At 37.6% G+C, this 18914-nt stretch overlaps 2 protein-coding genes across 5 annotated transcripts in view; one reads left to right on the top strand and one right to left on the bottom strand.

Moving 5' to 3' along the window:
* Positions 1–18914, top strand: part of CYFIP1 (cytoplasmic FMR1 interacting protein 1) — a 74506-nt gene that overhangs the window by 39004 nt on the left and 16588 nt on the right. For all 4 annotated transcript variants that reach the window (XR_015801610.1, XM_014892418.2, XM_014892426.2 and 1 more), the window contains 2 exons: positions 1050–1249; positions 8050–8137. Coding sequence is in view for 3 of the 4 variants with exons in the window: in XM_014892418.2 (XP_014747904.1) it covers positions 1050–1249; positions 8050–8137 (288 nt within the window). In the remaining variant the exon portion in view is untranslated. The remainder of the gene's footprint in view (positions 1–1049; positions 1250–8049; positions 8138–18914) is intronic.
* LOC106863126 (fibronectin type III domain-containing protein 9-like) lies at positions 11795–17112 on the bottom strand. Its single transcript, XM_014892477.2, has 2 exons — positions 16551–17112; positions 11795–14271 (listed from the first exon to the last, which is right to left on the bottom strand). Exon 2 carries the CDS (start codon positions 14150–14152, stop codon positions 13481–13483), a length of 672 nt encoding a protein of 223 aa, XP_014747963.2. The 5' UTR covers positions 14153–14271; positions 16551–17112; the 3' UTR covers positions 11795–13480.

The following is an 18914-nucleotide window of genomic DNA, read 5'->3' on the forward strand; positions in this document are numbered from 1 at the left end:
CAAAACTGGTTGGTTTCCTCAGCAGGAAACTGATCTTAATAGATCAGGTGATCTGTAATTTCTGCTTTTTTTCAAGGTAAATAAATTAAACGAAGGTATTTACAAGACTGATCTATTTTTTCCCCCTCAAACTGGACTTAATTCTGTAATAATAATCGTAGTGGGTTTTTTTTTCTTGAACTAACTTGCTCACAGATTTAAAACTCCTTTGAAATATGGAGTACTTAAATCAGAGAGCAGTCTATGGGAAGATAGTAGTAGTTTGATACATAGCTAGAAAAAGCCATTGGATATTTCTTCAGTAGGTCATTGCACAATAATCTTTAAAAGCAGTGCTTGGATTTTTTGGAAGTAAAGGTTATGTTCTTTGTGTTTGGTGTTTTCAATGTCTGAGGTCACATATGGAGTTGGTTTTTTTTAATTTTAGTTTAAAGAAATTGCCAGAACAGATACTAGAAATTTCTTGTCAATAGGAGAAACATTATGAAATACAGTACTCATACAAAGTCATGCAGTCTGCAGCTAGTGATTTTGTGGATACCTTCACAACATTTATAAATGTCTGATCTGGTCTTTCATTGCATCTTTATGCATCTTTCACTGGAGTAGACCATGAGAAGGATTTATGGTAGATATGATGTTATTCCTAACATTACCACTACAATAGTTAGTTCACCAGTTACTCTACTGAGCAGAAATTACTTTGTGATTGCTCATAAACTAGGAAATGCAGAAAGGTTCTTTTGGCCTATGTCTGATCCCATTTAAATGTTGGAGTTTAAAGTTTTGCTCAATGGAGGAATTGTTGGTACAGATCTGTGTTTGAGATCCATATTGATCTGAATACCCTTAAAGTCTCAGGTTTAAGAAACAATCCCAACAGTACTGATTCCTTCCAGCCCTTATTGTTAAAGTAAGAGACTGGGAGAGAGTCAATTGTTAATTTTTACTTCTTTCTAGTCTTCTCTTCCCTTAAGGTTATTTATGTACTTTGTTCAGTTTCTCCACTTTATTAAATGCATCATTCTCTTTCCCCTTGTTTTTCACAGGAGCTGGATGGCTTGATAGAGATAAACAAAATGACTCACAAGCTTCTGAGTAGATATATGACCTTGGACAGCTTTGATGCCATGTTCAGAGAAGCCAACCACAATGTTTCAGCCCCTTATGGCAGAATCACTCTTCATGTTTTTTGGGAACTCAATTATGATTTCCTTCCAAACTACTGCTACAATGGATCTACTAACAGGTTAGCAAGGCAGCTTTTTTATTTGCAGCTTTTTATTTATTCTACCACCCTTCTGCAACTTCCTTTCTAGCAAGTGCTGACAAGTTCATCTCCATTCATTTAGTGTTTTCTACTTCTAAGGCTTTTCTTGAAACGAAGCAGCATGAGTCATTTTACCAAGTACTGTTAAATGTATGAAAGCCTGTTATTTGTCCACAGTAGAAGGCAAATGGAACCACAGCATCCAAATTCTGACATTTTGATGACGTAGTCAGGGTATGCTGAAAAACAGAGTGTGTCAAAACACTGCTAAGTGCGTATCAGGAAGGTATTTTGAAACAGGATCTTCAAGTGTGAGATGACAGAAATAAAATTACATCCCTGATTCTATGCTAATGTGAAGAAAAAGATTGTTTCCTGGAGAAAGGAAGAGTTCAGTATTCACTGCAAACTGCAATTGCAGCCTTTAAGGAGAGTGAGTAATGGAAATAGAAAGAGGAAGGTAGGATCTAGGGTTTGAATGAGGGGGAAGCACAGTATTCAAGATTTTGCATATCTGTGCTTCCTGCTCGTGTGCTGTTTTTAGGATTTGTGTTACTTTTAGTCTTTACTCACGTTTTGGTTAAAGCCCTGTGAAGTGACAGTAAAGTGGTAGTGAATATTGAGCTGTAGGAAGAGGAGGAAGCCTGTTCTCATCTTTTACTGTCTCCTTGGAGAGCTTTCCTTGTCTGACATGTTCCTTGATGGTTATGTTGTATTTTAGATCCAAGATTCTGTCTTCAAAGGAAAAAAAAAAAAGAAGAGTGGGGTTTTTTTGTGGCTAAGTTTTACCCGAGAAACTTCTGTTACAGGAATCTGTTTGCACAGGAAAGATGAATGCATTTCCAAGGGAGCTTCTGTGCAGTTAATCTATCTGGAGATCAATATTGGAATATTCAGTGTGCTGTATTAAGAATCATATAAAAATCTTGATTAAATGCTGCTCTTCCACCCATCAGCTTTATTGAAAGACATTCAGAAGCTCTTGAACAGCTTAATCTATGTTCGTCCTGGCTACAAAGGCTGATGTATTGCAGACCACAGTACTTGGGAAGTGAGTGTGAGATGCCAAAGGACATTAGCAGGATTCTGTAGCACTCTTGTTTGTCTGCTTTTAAAATTTGTACACAAGAATTGAGTTAGGCTCAGCTTGTTGGGTAATTAATTCAGGATAATTAATTTAAGAGATGTTAAAGGGAGCCAGGTCTTAGGCTGTATGTGCACCATGTGTCTGATTTCATCACAGAAGTGTTTTGGTTTCAGTCAAAAGCAGCAGTGTGGAGAGAATTAATGTATGCATTGCACATGCTATACAATGCCCTTTGATATTTTTGGTGAGAGAGAGAACAGGAAGTTTTTAGCCTTTTTATAGTCCTTAAGCATGTTCATTACTGCCTTAATGTTAGCATGAACTTTTAATTGATGCACTCTCTGCATTCAAGTGTACAGATTATTGAGTGCAAACACAGGAGTACACAGAGAGGAGCTGTGTGAGAAATGCTGGTTTAATGCTTGACTCTTTATAGGTAATGTCTTGCATGAAGATTACGTCTAAACAAGGGAAGAAAAGTAGCAATTAAAGGCTGGAAGAAAGAGAAATAATCATGATGAAAAGCAGAGAGGTTACTTGGTGGATGCAGAGTTCCCAGAAAATATGTCATAGCTGTGGCTTGTCTTCTTTTAATTTGACAGCTTGGTATAAGGGTTCTTCTTTTAAAGTTAGTGTTTTGGTCAGATTAACTTGTTTCCAGTACCTTTTGAAGCTCTTTTCCCAAGAATGCTTGAACGTGATAATTTCGTATATCTGTAAAAGAGTTCAACTATTTAGAAACCCTGCAGGTTTAGTTCAAAAGCTAAAGCTCTTCGTGCAGAAGTGCTGAAACACATTGCATGTTGAATTATTTGGGACTTAGGAATATTTTTTTATATCTGATAATGTACTGAGATTAAACAGTGAGGCTGCTATTAAAAGATTTAGCAATTTAATAATTGGAGTTGCCATTTATCTGAAATTTAGTCTCATTAATGCTGGCCAGCTGCACAAACTCAGGGACAACAGTTTGTGGAGAAGGAATGGGGAGATGAGTGAGGGGACCTTTGCAGATGGGCCTTAGCAGTGAAATCCAAGGGTTTTTTTAATCCACCTGTTGACCATCATGTAAGAAAGAAAACAAACCTTTGGATAGTGCACAAGCATATGAACTGCAGGTGAGGTCAAAGTTGTCTCTAGTCCAGTGTCCTGATGCTGTCAGCATCCATAAAGGGGCTGAATATGAAAACAAGGGAGGCTTGAGGTCATATTTCTCCCAGGAAACATGCCAGTCTCTAGCAATGATTAGATGTTTCTGTAAAACAAAAATGGTGGGATGTTAGTGCATTTGTGGCCTTTTACAGGAGTATTTATTTTTCCCCATTGTTTTGTCCTGTCTCTTTTATAAAGCAACGTGAGGCTTTGGCATTCATTATGTGCTCCAGTGAGGAGTCTGCAGTGAAGCTTGTGCTGCATCACTTTTAGATGTCTCAAGCTATTGTCCATCAGTTCTTTTACTGAAAGTGGCCATAAACAGGCATTTCCCACTTGCTGATTTTTTTCTTTGCTGCCTGGGATTGTTTTTCAAGAACCCTCTCTCATGTTGGCTCTCAGTGGCATGTCTTTTCAAGCCAAGTCTTTCCACACCAGGAATATTTGTCATGCTTAGGTCTGCATCTGAACTTTTTCCGTGTGAAGTTAGGTTATCTAGATTCAAATGACTCAAATACAACTTCCACACTTTTGTTCTTTGTTCCTTTTCCACTCTCTGTACTGTCGCTTTTTCTGCTTTATTTTCTTTACTTTTCCTTCCTTGACAGCTTGTTTTTGTATTAAGGACTAACAGAGGAGCAAGTGTGAGACAGCCTTATATTTATTTGAATTGAAGATTTTCTGTGCTTTCTTGACACAAATGATAAAAGCTTTTGGAGACAGAAGTCAAACTAGTGGCTCCATCTCCTTTAACACATTACCCAAATCTGTGTTCTCTAGTATAAATTCATGTGTATAGCACTCTTCCAAATGTAATATGACATGTTTCTTCCAAGGATACAGATTTCTCACAGAAGGAACAAAATGATCAGCTTTTTATTTTTCAGTCTTCCTGACTGCCTCTCCCACTTCCTATTGTGAGCTTGCTCTCTCTCATACTGCTTTTGAGACTGATTTTCACGAGAGAGCAGCTGTGTCTTCTTATTTTGCATATACTCTGACAGTCACTGTTCAGAAAAATTTTCAGCCCTTGCAGATACTGCTGGAGCTAACCTGAAAAGTAGCAGTGAAAATCACCTAGTTTCTGCTGCAAAGAGCCAAATGGTGCAGGGATATCAACTCATGCAAAGTAGGGGTGACTGTAGTCAACTTCCTTTACCCTCCTAAACAAACAAGCAACCAAACAAAGTCTTTCTGCCAAAAGGAAAAGTGATAGCAATGGATTGGCAGATCTATTGCTCTCTCATGCACTGTTTTCCTTGCGGTTTCCTCTGTTCTCTCCTTCTTGGCATCCGTGTTTAAGAAGGGTGAGTCAGATCTAGTGTTCACTGAGAGGAGGTGTAGGGCTACCATTAGTTCTGCTAGACAGGACAAACTCATTGAGAATGCTGGAAGCTCAAAGTGTTCATGCCAATTAGACAGAGAAGTGCAGAGGAACACTTTCTGTAGGAGAAGGGAGGGAAGACTGTCATATCTTATTACTCTAAGATGAAGCTCAGAAAGTTTATGAATGAGGTTCATCTGACCGGGTGCCTGCAAGGCAGCAGGCTCATTGACAAAGCAGTCTCTTTCAGTTACCTCTTTAAATAGATTATAGTAATTAAAATCATAGAATCATTTAGATTAGTTTGTGAAGTGTTCACTATGAATGCCTTCCTTGTAGGTATCACAGAAAAACTAATATTATATGATTTGATCCCTAAAATACTTACTTTAGGGGATCATGCTTTCCTGTAGCAATTCACTTGCAAAGCTTTGGTAAGCCAGAAGGCTTTTCATCTGCCTAATCTACTTTGACTGCTTGCAACCTATTCTGATTAAAATGGATAAATTGCTGTGAGATCATCAACACTGATTAAAAATGAAACTGATTATCTTGGAGTATGCTGAAACCTATATCCAGTCAGTATCCAGAGGAAAGTAAAAGTTTGCGTAGCTTTAGCTTTGATATTCAAAGAGCTTTATTCCTTCAAAGAGATATTCCTCTTTCTTGGAGGAGGAGCAGGGGGAAGCCAACCAGCAGAATGTCAGAAAGAGAGCACACACACACACATGGACGTTGAAAAAGTTTGAAGAACAGTAAATGATGCTGAACTGTAAGGTTTTCATATAGCCCTTAGTTTTTAGGGAAGAAATTTCTAGTACTTACCCGAATGACGTGTTGGGATTAGTCACATACCTTCTAGGATGATGTACTCTTTAGGCTGCTGTAGCCTCAATCTGGGACGTTGCCTCTCTGTAACTTAACAAGTGACTGTTACCTTTTGCCCCTATTTCCTTTCTCTTTTTCTTCCTCTCTTGGCCTCTTTCACCCAAGAAAGTATAAGCAAGTGTGTTTGCTTCAAGTCTTTAGGAAAACTTTTAAGATTATTTTGCTACTATTCTGAAGCATTAGAGATGGAGAAACCCCCAAGCAAGCAGAGGAACACTGAGAAACATACGAGTTACTTGAACATTCACTTGCACTGACTGGTTTGCTTCCAGACACTAATTACATTGTAATTGAAATACATACACACGATAACTTTTTGAAAAGTCTAAGAATTAAAGCTACAACTTCCAGAGTTATTGGATGCACCCACTTATATGTTGAAACACTCCTTTTCTTGTGAGTGTTTTAATTTAGTGGTAACAAATCTGCTCAAATCTGCTCTCTCTTTAGTGGTAACAAATACAGCTACACACTGAAACCCAGTCTTATCTCAAATGACATGGCATCTCTTATGATTTCATTTTAGAGGTTCTCTTTAGGCTTGAAAGTTGATGTCAGTTTAAAAATGAGTGGGATTTGGAGAGAAAAAAAAGAAGGAATAATCTCTGGCACTGTGCAGATGTTGCAGATTACTTTAAATTCCATCAAATGTTTGCATCATCTCTGGTAAACTCATTAATGAAGTATCTGCAGAATACAGATTCAAGTAATCTCTCTCAAAGGAGAGTTTTCAGTTTGTATGTAAGTGAGGGAGAAGGGGAGAAACTTGTAAACTGAGGAAATATAAATGTAAGGAGATCTAAATAATATCTATTAAAAATAATGCATATAAATAAGGTATTTTTCTTTAAAAGCTCTAAATGCAAACTCTTTCTGGACTACAGCAAGTACAAGTATTTTTGGGAAGAGTGGCTAAACTATATATGAACAAGTACCTGTACCTATTTTTGAGAAGGTTAAAAATGCAGAAAATATTGTTCTGAAGTTATAGGTTCTCACAAGAATGATTCAGAAATAAAACACAGTGGAAATAATTGTAAGCAACATGATGCAATTTATATTTGTCTGGGTGAAACAATTTTTGATTAGCATGGCTGGTTTTGTTTTTAGCTAAAAGATGGATATATTAACAATAGAATATCTGTTCTTTCTAGGAAAAATTAATAATGAATAATTAATTTTGTGTGCTGATGAAATGTAAATACTTTAAACAAAAAAAGATCAGGATGTAATTGTATCTTATAGTATTATAATGTAAGGCAAATTTTCTTTCCTGAAACATTTTCCTAGATAAATTTGTTTTTCTTAGGTATCACTCGGACCAGTCTGATATTATACAGCCATTTGATGTACACTTCTTAAATAGCTATTTTCCCTCTTTGCTGTGCATATACAGCTGTGCACCATTTATCAAGAAATACTTTTTAATCAAGGTAAAAAATAGAGTAGCCATCCAGCTTGTAAACACACATCTCCCAGCAAGTTTCCTCTCTTTAATATGGTTAAGCGGAATCATAATTGTAGTAGATATTGATTAACTTCTTCCTGCACTAAAACTGCAGTGCTGCCAAATGTGCATTACACAGTTGACAGGCGGAACATCAAGGGGGAAGATTTGTGCTGCTTTTTCACAAGAGGACTGGGAATAGTCCTTAAGACTCTGGTGCCCTCAGTTGTGAGTGAGTTGGCTGATCCTGTCTTTGGCAGTGCTCAATATCTTTGTAGTTCTCTTGCCATCCTCTTAACAGTATAAAAGGTAAAGCTAAGCATGGTTTGTATTGGTACATGCTCACACTGATGTATGATTAAACTTTCAAAACATAGATTTTCCTGCGAGGCTTATACCCTTCCTCATGACTTTTTTTAAAGGTAACAATCTAACATATTTCTCCTGATGTGAATTCTGGGGGGAAAGCTCTGAAGTATTAAACAGAAATGTCATCTTCTTTGAAGGCTTATTTCTTTCTCAAGGACTTAATTTTGCAAGCACAAGGAGTTTCCTTACGCCCTGTGAGAGGCTATTGCTGCTTTGTTAGTTACTTCCCTCTTTGCTGGCTTGGACTAGAGTAGAGGTGAGGAATATTTTGGGATCCTACGCACCATGGGAAGAAGAATAATTGTTGAACTGCAGTGTGATTTGTGTTTATGATTTGGGCAATTCAGGCTGTGTGCTTCCCCAGTTTCTACTAGGACTTAGTTTCTACTAAGACTGGTCTGGCTTTGATTGTATATGCAGACAAAGGCAGTCTTCTTCAGGGTAGGGTGCATTAGGTGCACACCTGCTCACTAAGCATAAATAATGAATTCTTGTTTTTATTTTTTATATAGGTTTGTTCGGACTGTGCTGCCGTTTTCTCAGGAGTTTCAGCGTGATAAGCAGCCTAATGCACAGCCACAGTATCTCTATGGATCAAAGGTTGGATTTAATTCCCTTTATCTTTATGGTTTGCTAATGTTTAAAGGTATCATTTTAACTTATAGAAACTACTGTATATGAAAGTTATTAGAAATGGACTGAAATACATTTTGTGGTTTTTTTAAATTGAACATACACTTATTTTAAGACTTTGCTGTAAAGCTCACCGTGTGTTTCAGCCAAAGTGCAATTGATTAGTCTGATGGTAAGTCTTATCTGACAGAGCTAAAAATAAGCCCTTCTCTCAACAACCTTGCATTGTTCAGTTGCTTATAGTGGCAGAGTAGACTCAAAGTAAAGCTTAATTATTCATCTGGTGAAGTGAGAACAAGATCCCAATCTTGTTCTTGAGAACAAGAGAACAATCTTGGGTGCAGCTCTCCCTTGTTCCACTGATGAAGACTGTGACGACAGAAGAAAAGGGAATAGATAGGAAAAACTGCTTCAGATGTTATGTGACTTAAAAGGAATATGGATTCTGACAATCTTAAGCTGTCAGATACCAAACTACTTCAATTATTTTTTTTTTAATGTAGTTTTTCTTTGGCATCTACAACCAAAGAGCCGCAAACTCATTGCAATGAGCTTGGTGTCTTGGCTCTCATCTTCTGTGTCAGCATCATGTTTCTTGCTTTGCAGTTAGGTGGGCTGGGAAGGTTTATGCAAGTTCTCAGTAGAAGGGTACGTGATGTGCAGTCACACACTCTGTCCCTATGGCAGTCCCCAATAGTGGGGTTGGAAAGGGGCTTGTGGAGTGACAAGTTGGAAGAGTACTTGGCACAAGAGAACAGCTGTGGGCTACCCAAGTGAGGGAAGTTAGCTTGTATTCATAGGATCAATGCTATGCTCGTCTGTGATAGATTTGTTCTCCCTGATCACTGCAGATTTATTTTCTTATTCTTCAGAATTATTGCCTGAGTCTTAATGACATTTAAAGACATAGTGCATTAACATATATTTGCATTTTTAATATCTAGTCAGAAATACTGATCTACCTCAAGCAGCAGTAAAAACCAGCAGTGCTATCTTCAGTGAATCATTTGAGACTATATGACAAGGTGTGACTCTAAATTTTGCAATGTTTTCTTGAATATCTGGGTGGCAAGCTGAAGTATGGAAAAGATAAATGAAAATACAAGGATTAAATTAGAGGATAGACAATAAAAGAGCTTAAAGTTATTTATTATTATTTAAAATTATTTAAAATCTGTACTCAATTATACCTCTAATTTATGCAGGTGTGCTATAAGTGTTTCAGGTGGCTACTCTTAATATCTACCTCCTACTTAAACATGAATATAATTAGTCCTTGTCATACTCTTATTTTCTGTTATATGGTGAAAGTTCAACCCAGCAACCTAGGTTTTGAGATATCTCAGGAGTTACAAATTTCAGTGCTAAAATATCTGCTGAAAAATAAAATACAAAATATAAAATAAATATAAAATAAAAAATAAAAATAAAAGTTTTCGTGCCTTTAAAATATAAAGGAGGTGGAAAAGGATTCATATGTCTTAATGTGGAATGTAACTACTGACTGTCTGGTCCTGTAAATATTGTTTTATGTAATTGTTCTCCAAAATGGAGCAGTAAATTATAGGAAAGTGGAATTTTCTTACATTAGAGTTATTGTGTTCCCTACTATTTTAGGAACTGACCGGATGCAGCATAGAGCAAAAACCTGACTGAATTTCATAGAGATTGCTAACTTAATTTATCTAAGTGATGATACCGTGGGGTGAGTGACAGAAGATTAACTGAGGAACACTTTTTTATCAGTCAGGTTACATTATTAAAATGAGTTTAGTAATCTTCATACTGAGAGCTATACATTTTCAGAATTCTTGATTATTTTTCTATATGAGCAGCAGCAATCAAGAGGAGGGTCTTGCATTTCTGGGGCAAATTTCATAACTAGATGGGCCTATATTAGAAAATACTCATGACTCCCTGTAGTTTTAAATTTTAACAAGAGTATATTTTTATTCTTGAGTTGAATGTATTTTGAAATTGGGGATATCTGGACTGAGTTTTTTAACATTTCTACTTTATATAGCCAGTAACAGGATTCTTACATTATAGAGGCTGCACTACTACAGGAGCAACTAAAGAAATGTTTTGTTTGTATCTCAAAGCATTCACATATTCCCAGATATTTCTAAATGGATCAAAGCATCTGTTCTATATTAATGTGTCTTGATACTTAGCATAGAGAATTGTAGTAACATTCTCTTTAGCACCTGACATTTTCTGAGTGGTATCTTCATGTAAATAGCAAAACAAAAACCAACAAATACAGCTTCTTCTGGTTGATATGGAAGCAGAGCTGTCAGGTAGGAAGGAGCCAGCCTGCAAAAGCTCATTAGCCTTTTAAGAGCTGGATTATTCCAAAAGTTAGGTTGAGCATGATCACTGAAACCCATTTACTCAGGTAAAGTATATGTAGGATTAATGATACTGATGTTGGCAGGTTGAAATTTGGCAACATGGGGTGAATGCATGAATTATATTATAATATACATATAAGAAAATATATTTTCTGGGGACTTGAACTACCTTGCATGTTCATGAAATACCTGGTTTTATAGAGGTTGTGTAGACCAGAATTGAAGGGCTTTCTTTGTCTTATACAACATTTTCCAAATATTGTAATGTTTTTATGTCTTCAGCACTTTGAAGATGCTAACTTATTTATTTTGTGAAAAAGACATGTTTGAAAGGTACTTCTCACTGTGAATATAATGGTTTTTATCTACCTCTGGTGCACAAATTAAAATCAGTTTGCACTATGTTGCAACTTGTTATCAGTTTGGTAATCATTTAGAATATTTGTCCTGTACTTGATGACTGTTAATATTGAGTGGTGAATTATCAAATCCAATACAGAATTGCTTGAATGAACCTGAATTAATCTGTAATAAAACTTTCTCAGCAAGAAACAAAAGAATCATGTAGCTCTGTGAGCATGTGATGACATGAGTTTTGCAAAACTGGAGCAGAAAACAGATGACACTCTGCATGAGTTGCTCATTTGCAGCAGGTGCGAGATGGTCCATTGCTTGTGAGATGATATAAATGTTTATCTTAGTAGTGCACAGTAAACTCTGTGGGTGGAATGGTTTTATATTTAGAGAAGGTAAATCCCTTGGGAAGCACTTCCATGGTAGCTCTTTGCCTTCTCAGTTGGATATAGGCATGTCTTTTGCTTATATGTGTTTGTTAACAAATAACAAAATGCGGTAGATTAATTGCCTTGAAACTGCTTTAAGACTTAACTGCTCCTTGTTCTCAGTATGGCATGTACATGTGTATATAACATAAATGTGTGTATATATATGTATTGGACTGCCTTAAAACCCACATAAATAAATGGATGTGCAGAGAAGTAAACAGGTTTCCAAGAGCCCAAAATGTTGGCAGAGATTGACTGTGTGTCTCTTGGCTTCATCCCTTTAAAATTAAAATAATCTTTTTTTGATGAAAACCTAATCAGAGAAATGTTACTGTTAATTTGATGACAAGATAATTTAAAAGCATTTTTTCTGTGCTTGCTACCCAGGCACCCGTTTTTGGCAGTAAACCTGTTGTGTTGGCTTCATGCTCTGATGAGGGTGTTTCAGTGCCTATTTCACATAACACCATCATTTGAAACAGCAGTGAAATGTTATTCTGACAGTTTATTTGAGACTGACGTGCAAGACAAAGGAAAATGTGTCAGCTGGAGGAAGAGCTCTGCAGCAGGTGGAGAACACGTTATTGCTAACTTCACACAATAAAAATGCCTTTTGAAGTGTTTTCTGAGAGTCATACTCGCCCCCGTTCAGCAAACATTTCTGTGTGTCATGCTTATCCAACTCAAAAAAAAAAAAAGTAAAGAAGATTCATCACGCTTATGCCAGCTTCTCCCTAGCACTCTGAGAGCTGATGGATTTCACAAGTCATGGGAATTGTTGTCAAAATAGAGTAGCTGAAAAGATCCGCTACCTGCTGTGAAATATTCATGAGGAGATCTCTTGCCAAAATTGTATCCCCCTCTTAGCTTCAGGGCCCGGTGGAGAGGGATGGCAGCTGCCCAGCCAGCAGTTCTCCAGCCCTCAGTGGTACAACCGAGCTGTGTCAGAGAGAGCTGACTTCACACATACATTCCTACCAAGAGCAATTAAGTGCCTGCAGTCACAGCGCACCTTTCTTTTTTTAGGCATAATATACAGCAATACTAAGATTTGTTATGTTTTCATGGAACACAAATGCACTTAAGAGGTTTAAAACAGGGTGACTTATACATGTAAATCAGATGACATTTGTCTCGTTGTGAGGGTGAACAGATTTGTCTGAAGGACCTTGGCACTTTGCCATGAAGCTCAAGGCAGAATGAGATGATCAGCAGGTTTTCTTGTTACAAAAATAAAATGCATTTTGGTATGTTTTTACTATTTTGTCCCCTTTCATTACACAGAATGTACTGTGTAATTGGAAAGGAATTTGCAGCTGATTAATGCGTGTTATCATTGAAACTGAAAGGGAAAGAGAAAAGGAAAGGCCAGGAGCTGTGTCTCTGAATTCTGTTTCCTCTGCAGGGAGTCACTGGCCCATGGAGCAGAAGGTAGCTTGTGGTGGGAGCAGAAGAGTGCAAAATGTGGTAACCCAGGATATTTCCTTAATTAGATGTGTCCTTACAAAGTCAGTATCTTGCGTGTATTTAGACTGAGGGAAAATAAGACAGATTAGAGAATACAATTCATCCTGGTAAGTTTATCTTACATTCTGAGACGGACCTCAATGCAGATGGGAGGGATGGACAACACCCTGGGCAGTGAAGTGTGTTGTCTGAGTGTAGTACTGCTTGTAGTGTGTGTTTTGGGAAGCAACTGGGATTGTCAGGGTAAACCTTACACTGGCAAACCACTGCACTCTGTGTGTATGTTCCAGTTGCCTATAGTGTAGCAGTCTGGGTTGCCATCTGAAAACTCCTACTCAATTTTATTCATGCTAGTTAACAAAAATTCTCTTGGTCAGTTTTGATTACTTTTTATATTTGTTTGCTCTTTTAGACTAAAGAAAAGCAACAAAAACATCCCCTTGAAAAGTAAACCAATTACTTGCTACATGCCTCATTTTTAAATAATAGAGGGTGACTGAAGTGCTCACTTCTAGGGCACTTTGCATACTTTGTGAACCTTTGCATACAGGCTGTTGGACAGGGGTGTGGCATCAGAGGTACAGCCAGGAGTGCTGTGGCCAGCAGTCGGAGCTCCTTGTTGTGAGCACCAACAGTGCATGTGATGTGTTTGAAGCAGCTCGGGTACCTTATGTAGCAAAAATCTTCTCCTGGCGGAAATGTTTCTAATTTATAGCTGAGTGCTGTCCTGTTACTGGGACTCGTTCCTGACTTTTAGAAGATGGCATCGTGGGCTCATTGCACACTGAGGGATTCTCTATGATTGTGGCCAGCTGAATGCCACCTGGATGCTTTTCCTCAGCATCCTGTGTCTGCTGGCTCTGCCTGCTGAACTCATCTGAGGCATATGCCACGCTTTTGGTCCACGTCTCCCCATGCTGTTGTTTGGAGGTCCTGTTCTGCTCTTGCAAACGCTCGCGTCTCCTGCGGCACAGGAGGTGCAGGCAGCCGTAGAGCAGGACTGCAGCGATGATGAGGAGCAGGACACTGCTGGTCAGCCAGATGCCCAGTGCCAGATCTTTCTTGGTGTTGCTCGCCGATGCTGGGTCTCGTTCCAGGGTGTTAAAAACTCTGCACTGGTCACTGGAGGGGTTTGCGGACTGGCAGGTCACACACATGATGTACGTTGTGAGGGGAGTCAGGTTTTCAACAACAAAGGAGGAGCGAGTGGTGGGCACCCTCTCTTCCTTCTGAAAGCTCTTTCTGGAGTAGCTGGATAGCATGCTATTCCAGTTAGGGTGGTACATGATGCTGTAAAAGCTGTCGACACAACTGGCCATTTTCGGCCAAATTACCATTGCTGTGCTTCCTGTGATGTTTTGGATGGTTATTCCCATCAGGATATTGCTTGGAAGTGTTTTGTCTCTCTTGATGCTGATCACCCTGTGGAAAGGGAGGATCTTCCTTGGAGAAGCTGCAGCGCTGAGGTTGTTGTTTGGATCTTATTCGTAGTGCTCTGTAATGTAGGAATGGTGTTAGGAAAGTATGCTCTCATCCTTGGCACTTCAGTGTAAAAATGGGAATGAAAGTTCATGAATTTTGGGGTGTTTTAAAATGTGTATTTCTTTTCCAACTGAAATGGTAAACATAAACTTAGAGAAATTCCACCATAGCTACTGTCTTTACAAGTGACCAGTTATATCTTGAGAATTGGTGGATTTTTGCAGAATTTATAGTTGGGCAATCACTTCCTTTCACTTTTTTTTCGCCCAGGTGATTGTAAAAAAAATGCAGCAGTTCTTTTTTTCTCTAGTCTGTGTATCTTACATTTTATGTTAAGTGGCAAGAGGGGTTAGCAGGAGTTGATATTGAGGAATAAATGCCTCTACCATTGACAAGTCTTTATTTTTGCTGGTCACAATCAGTTGAAAAACAAAAGAGTACGTGGAAACATGACCACATATTATTTTGTCTCCAATATCTTAATTAGTTTCTTATTCCCAAGTTCAGAAAGGAACACCTTCCCTATGAAGACAGGCTGAAAGCTGTTCAGCCTGGAGAAGAGAAGGCTCCAGGGTGATCTTACAGCATCTTCTGGTACCTAGATACAGCAATACAGCTGGAGAGGGACTTTTTACATGGGCAAGTACTGATAGGACAAGGAGGAATGACTTTAAGCTTGAAGAGGGTATGTTTAAATCAGTTATTAGGAAGGAATTCTTTACTGTGAAGCACTTGAATGGGCTGCCCAGAGAAGCTGTGGAAGGTGTCCCTGCCTGTGGCAGGGGTGTTGGAACTAGGTGATCTTTAAGGTCCCTTCCAAGCCAGACTGTTGTGTGATTCTGTGACACTCTCCATGTTTTGCTGTTAAGTTGCACATCTGTAGCCACTGCAGCTACACTGCGGCAGTGGCTGTGAATGCTGTACAGTGGTGGTATCAGTGTCACAATATTTAGTCTTGATTCTAGTCAGCCTCTTGGAAAAGCTTTGTCAAGCTTAGTGAAATACAGCTTTCACTATAGCCTACCTTTTAGATAAATAGTGGGGATTTTTAAAAATTACTAATGCTCTTTGCTGTTCTAAGTAATTTTATGTAATCCCATGGTCTGTTTGCCCTGAATTTATACTCCAGCTCGTCCTCAATTCAAATTAGAAAATTTTGAGATTCTCAGTATGTGTAACCACTGTAAATAGTGAAAGGAAAATATCTCTTTTCTGCAATTTCTCTAAACACATATATTAAAGAATATATAATAACAACCAGTGGATATTTTCACTTCTTTGGCTTGAGTTTTATGCTTTTAGTGTTATGATGGTAACTTTTGAGAAACAGCTTACCTCAGCAATTTAATCTGATTCTTTAGTTCCATTGTCAGTTTCCAGTGGCACTTGTGGAAGTTTTTTCCACTCTGAAAGTTTCTCACTTTTTTTATGACTATAAATGGCCATGACAGTAAGACTATTTCATTGTTTATGACTTCGTTGTGAAAATTATATCTAATTTTTTTTTAAGATCAAAAATTTTAAAATTATATATTTCCTGGCTAAATAGCAATTAATTATTGAAAATTCTCCTGAGGAAGAAAGCTTGTGAGATTTGCTCATAACATATTCTGAAATTATTCTGTAATACTTGTATTTTATATTAGATAGGAGATTGGAAAAATATTTTATAGGATGTTTTTAAATGGGATTTAGATAGTGACATTACATTAATAGTAAGAATTCTGTGCCTGCTTCTGTATGAAAATTGTTGCTCAAGGCTTTTAGATTATACTTACTGGGAAGTGGGAAGAAAAAGATGTGTGTTTATTTTCATGACAATGTATAACCATGGATATGATTGATCCGGGTAGATGCTGCTGTTCTATTTCTGTGGTAAATGCGCTCTTTTTAAAACAGCAACAATATAAAGGAACTGAGTTTGCTGTCAGACAAACTTACCAAACAGACACATTTTGGCATCTACCCAACTACTGCAGATATTAAAATAGGGTGCCTTAGTGAGATCAGAGCTTTTACTTGCTCAGTTACCTTGTCTTTAGCTGGTAGATCCCTATTACTTAAAATTATAATTTTTTTTTTTAATAGAACACTTTCTAACACAGCCTAGGAACAATAGTTTCAACAGTTTAATCCTCATAGCATTTTGTAAGTAGAATGAAATATAATTAAATAACAATAGTGCATTTCTATTGTTGCAAGCCATCGGTTATTAGAAAACACACAATTACTGACATGTAAATGTTTGGAAAAGCCATCTGATGTTTTATGGATCATAAAGTCAGTACTTACCGTCACTCCCTGACGGAAATTCCAGAACACAATTTCTTTATGGTGATGCTGCTGTGAAAATGTTACCAACACCAATTTTTTTGTATCCCTTTCTACTTGAATTTTTTCCTGACTGATCTCTGTTTGCCAGTTTGCTTTTTCTTCTCCTCAGATTCTCTGGACTGAATTCTCATTGCTTGGTGATTTCAGTTTTTTTCTCCGATGCTGCTGGTGGCATGGTTTCTTTGTCTCTTCCACTTAAATTCCTGCAAGAGCACATCTTGTCTAAAGATGCTGTTGCCTTGCTTTTCAAAGACCACACAGGAGAAAAAAAAAATAATGTCTTTTCCCCTCCTCACTTGCTTGTCTTCCCTTGGCAGTATGCTGCCTGAGCATCCCTTTTATATGCTCTTGTGTGTGGACCAGTGATGCTGTGAGTGATTAATGTTAGCACTTTGATGACATCAGCAACTAACAACTCTTTCTTTTTTTTTATTTTTTTTTAAATTTAAGTAGGGGAGGGAGCAAGTATAGCTTAAAAAATAATGAACAGCAACTTCCCTTCCCTCCCTTTCCACCTCCACTCCCCTCTAGTTAGTGGCTTCTTCCCTAAGGATTTTATGCTTTTGTGTCTCACTGTGGGGGGGGGAAGTGCTGTTGGTGTGTAATGTTGTTTTCTAAAATCCCTTGTTACAGTTTAGAAAGATCCACTAATCCAATGTTGTTTAGTCACCCCAGGACAAATGTTTACAGGTAGACTTTAAATTTTAGGTAGTTCCCCATGAGGTTTACATTAAAGATACATTTTTTAGATTGACTGGCTTCTTATTGTTATGTATTGGGGAGTTTTTAAATACCAAAGTCATGTTTTTTAGGGCTTGCGTTTCTATGACAAATTCCTGCTGTGTGAAGAGAGGTTCCTTCCCCTTAACCTCATGGCAGTAAAAGGCTTTAACCCACTAAAATAAAATTCTTCGTGTGCTGTAGCTGAAATAGATAGTTCTGACATGTTTGTTGTAGGAGACCTACCTAATTGGAAACATCAAAAACAAAAAATTAAATCTCATCTTTTAGGGGCAATTGTAAAAATCCTTAATTTATCAGGACATTTATCTGCACGTATGTTCTTAACGTTTTACCAGTTCTCTCTCCTGTCTTTGCCCCGACCCCATTTTTGTACGTGGAGAGCTATGGAAATGTACAGGCTGTACTAGAGGGATGCAGCTTTAGGCTGTCCCCTGGTGGGACACAATTGGAGTTTGGCCTTTTAGCCAGCTCTGATGTAACAGCAGGACTGTGTAATGTACTAGGATTTTCTAGTCGTTATCCAAGTGTCTGTTTTAGTTTACATCTAGAATTTTAAAATTTCTAAGACCTCAGTTGGAAACTGATGTTTATATAGAGACATACAACATAAATAAAAATGTTCATATTCTATTCTGATTGCTTCAAAAGATGATTTTTAAGTCCTTTTATGAGAATAAAATCCTTCAAGAGCTTAGTAGAGTTTTCTGAATTGAATTCCAACTATCTTAATGCCATGTATTTATAGTATCTGGTGTTGACTTGCGTGGGTACTTAGGGCAGCATCTGCATTGAAGGGAATGTTCTTCCTGGAAAATCTTCTGTTACAGCTGTGTGTGAAGTTGAGAATTTAACAGTGTGCTGTTCTCCATGTGTGTATTAGAGAGAATGAAACTGCAAAAAACTAAAGGAAACACAACAGTCCCTTCTGTAAGAAAGGTGGCTAAGGTTCTCACTAAAATTAAATTTCAGGATATAAGGAGAGCAACCCACTTGCAGAAACGGAAGATGCTAAGTTAGCCAACCCTGTCTAATCTGCAGGTTCAGCAAACAGTTCCTAAATCCCCACATCACATCAGTCTGTACAGCTGTGTTCACTTTCATAGAAATAAACATGGCAAAGCACCTGGGCCTATTTATACAATTTCCATGAGGTTGCATCCCAGACTTAGATTTGCTTTGATCTGGTGTACAGTGAAGGGGTTTGAAAAAGAAAGATCCTTATTAATTAGTTGCAGAGAGCAGTAACTGCAGAAGACCTTTTTTTTTTTTTTTATTTGAGTACTCAGAGACTTAAAACACCTATTATGAACAGAAAATTGAAGTAATTTCTTTCAAGATGTTTTGTGCATAAAATGGAAGATAAAGGAATAGAAGCTGTGCTTCAAATTCAGGAATCTCAACATGGCACTAACTACTTTTACCCTTTTATGCTTGTGTAAACAGAAAAGTACAAAAGAGAAAGTGTTTGTGGCTTTATAAATGATAAATAGAAGATGTCTTCTTGGAAAAAAATGTACTCACAAATTTGTCTTGCTAATAGAGAGATTTTTGTTGAAGTTCCTGCTGAACAAAAGAGAA

The sequence above is a fragment of the Sturnus vulgaris genome, chromosome 2, assembly GCF_052056855.1.
Source record: "Sturnus vulgaris isolate bStuVul1 chromosome 2, bStuVul1.hap1, whole genome shotgun sequence".
NCBI lineage: Eukaryota > Metazoa > Chordata > Aves > Passeriformes > Sturnidae > Sturnus > Sturnus vulgaris.

Coding starts and splice junctions, on each gene's coding strand:
- LOC106863126 (XM_014892477.2), bottom strand. CDS start 14,152: ATGGGAATAACCATCCAAAACATCACAGGAAGCACAGCAATGGTAATT.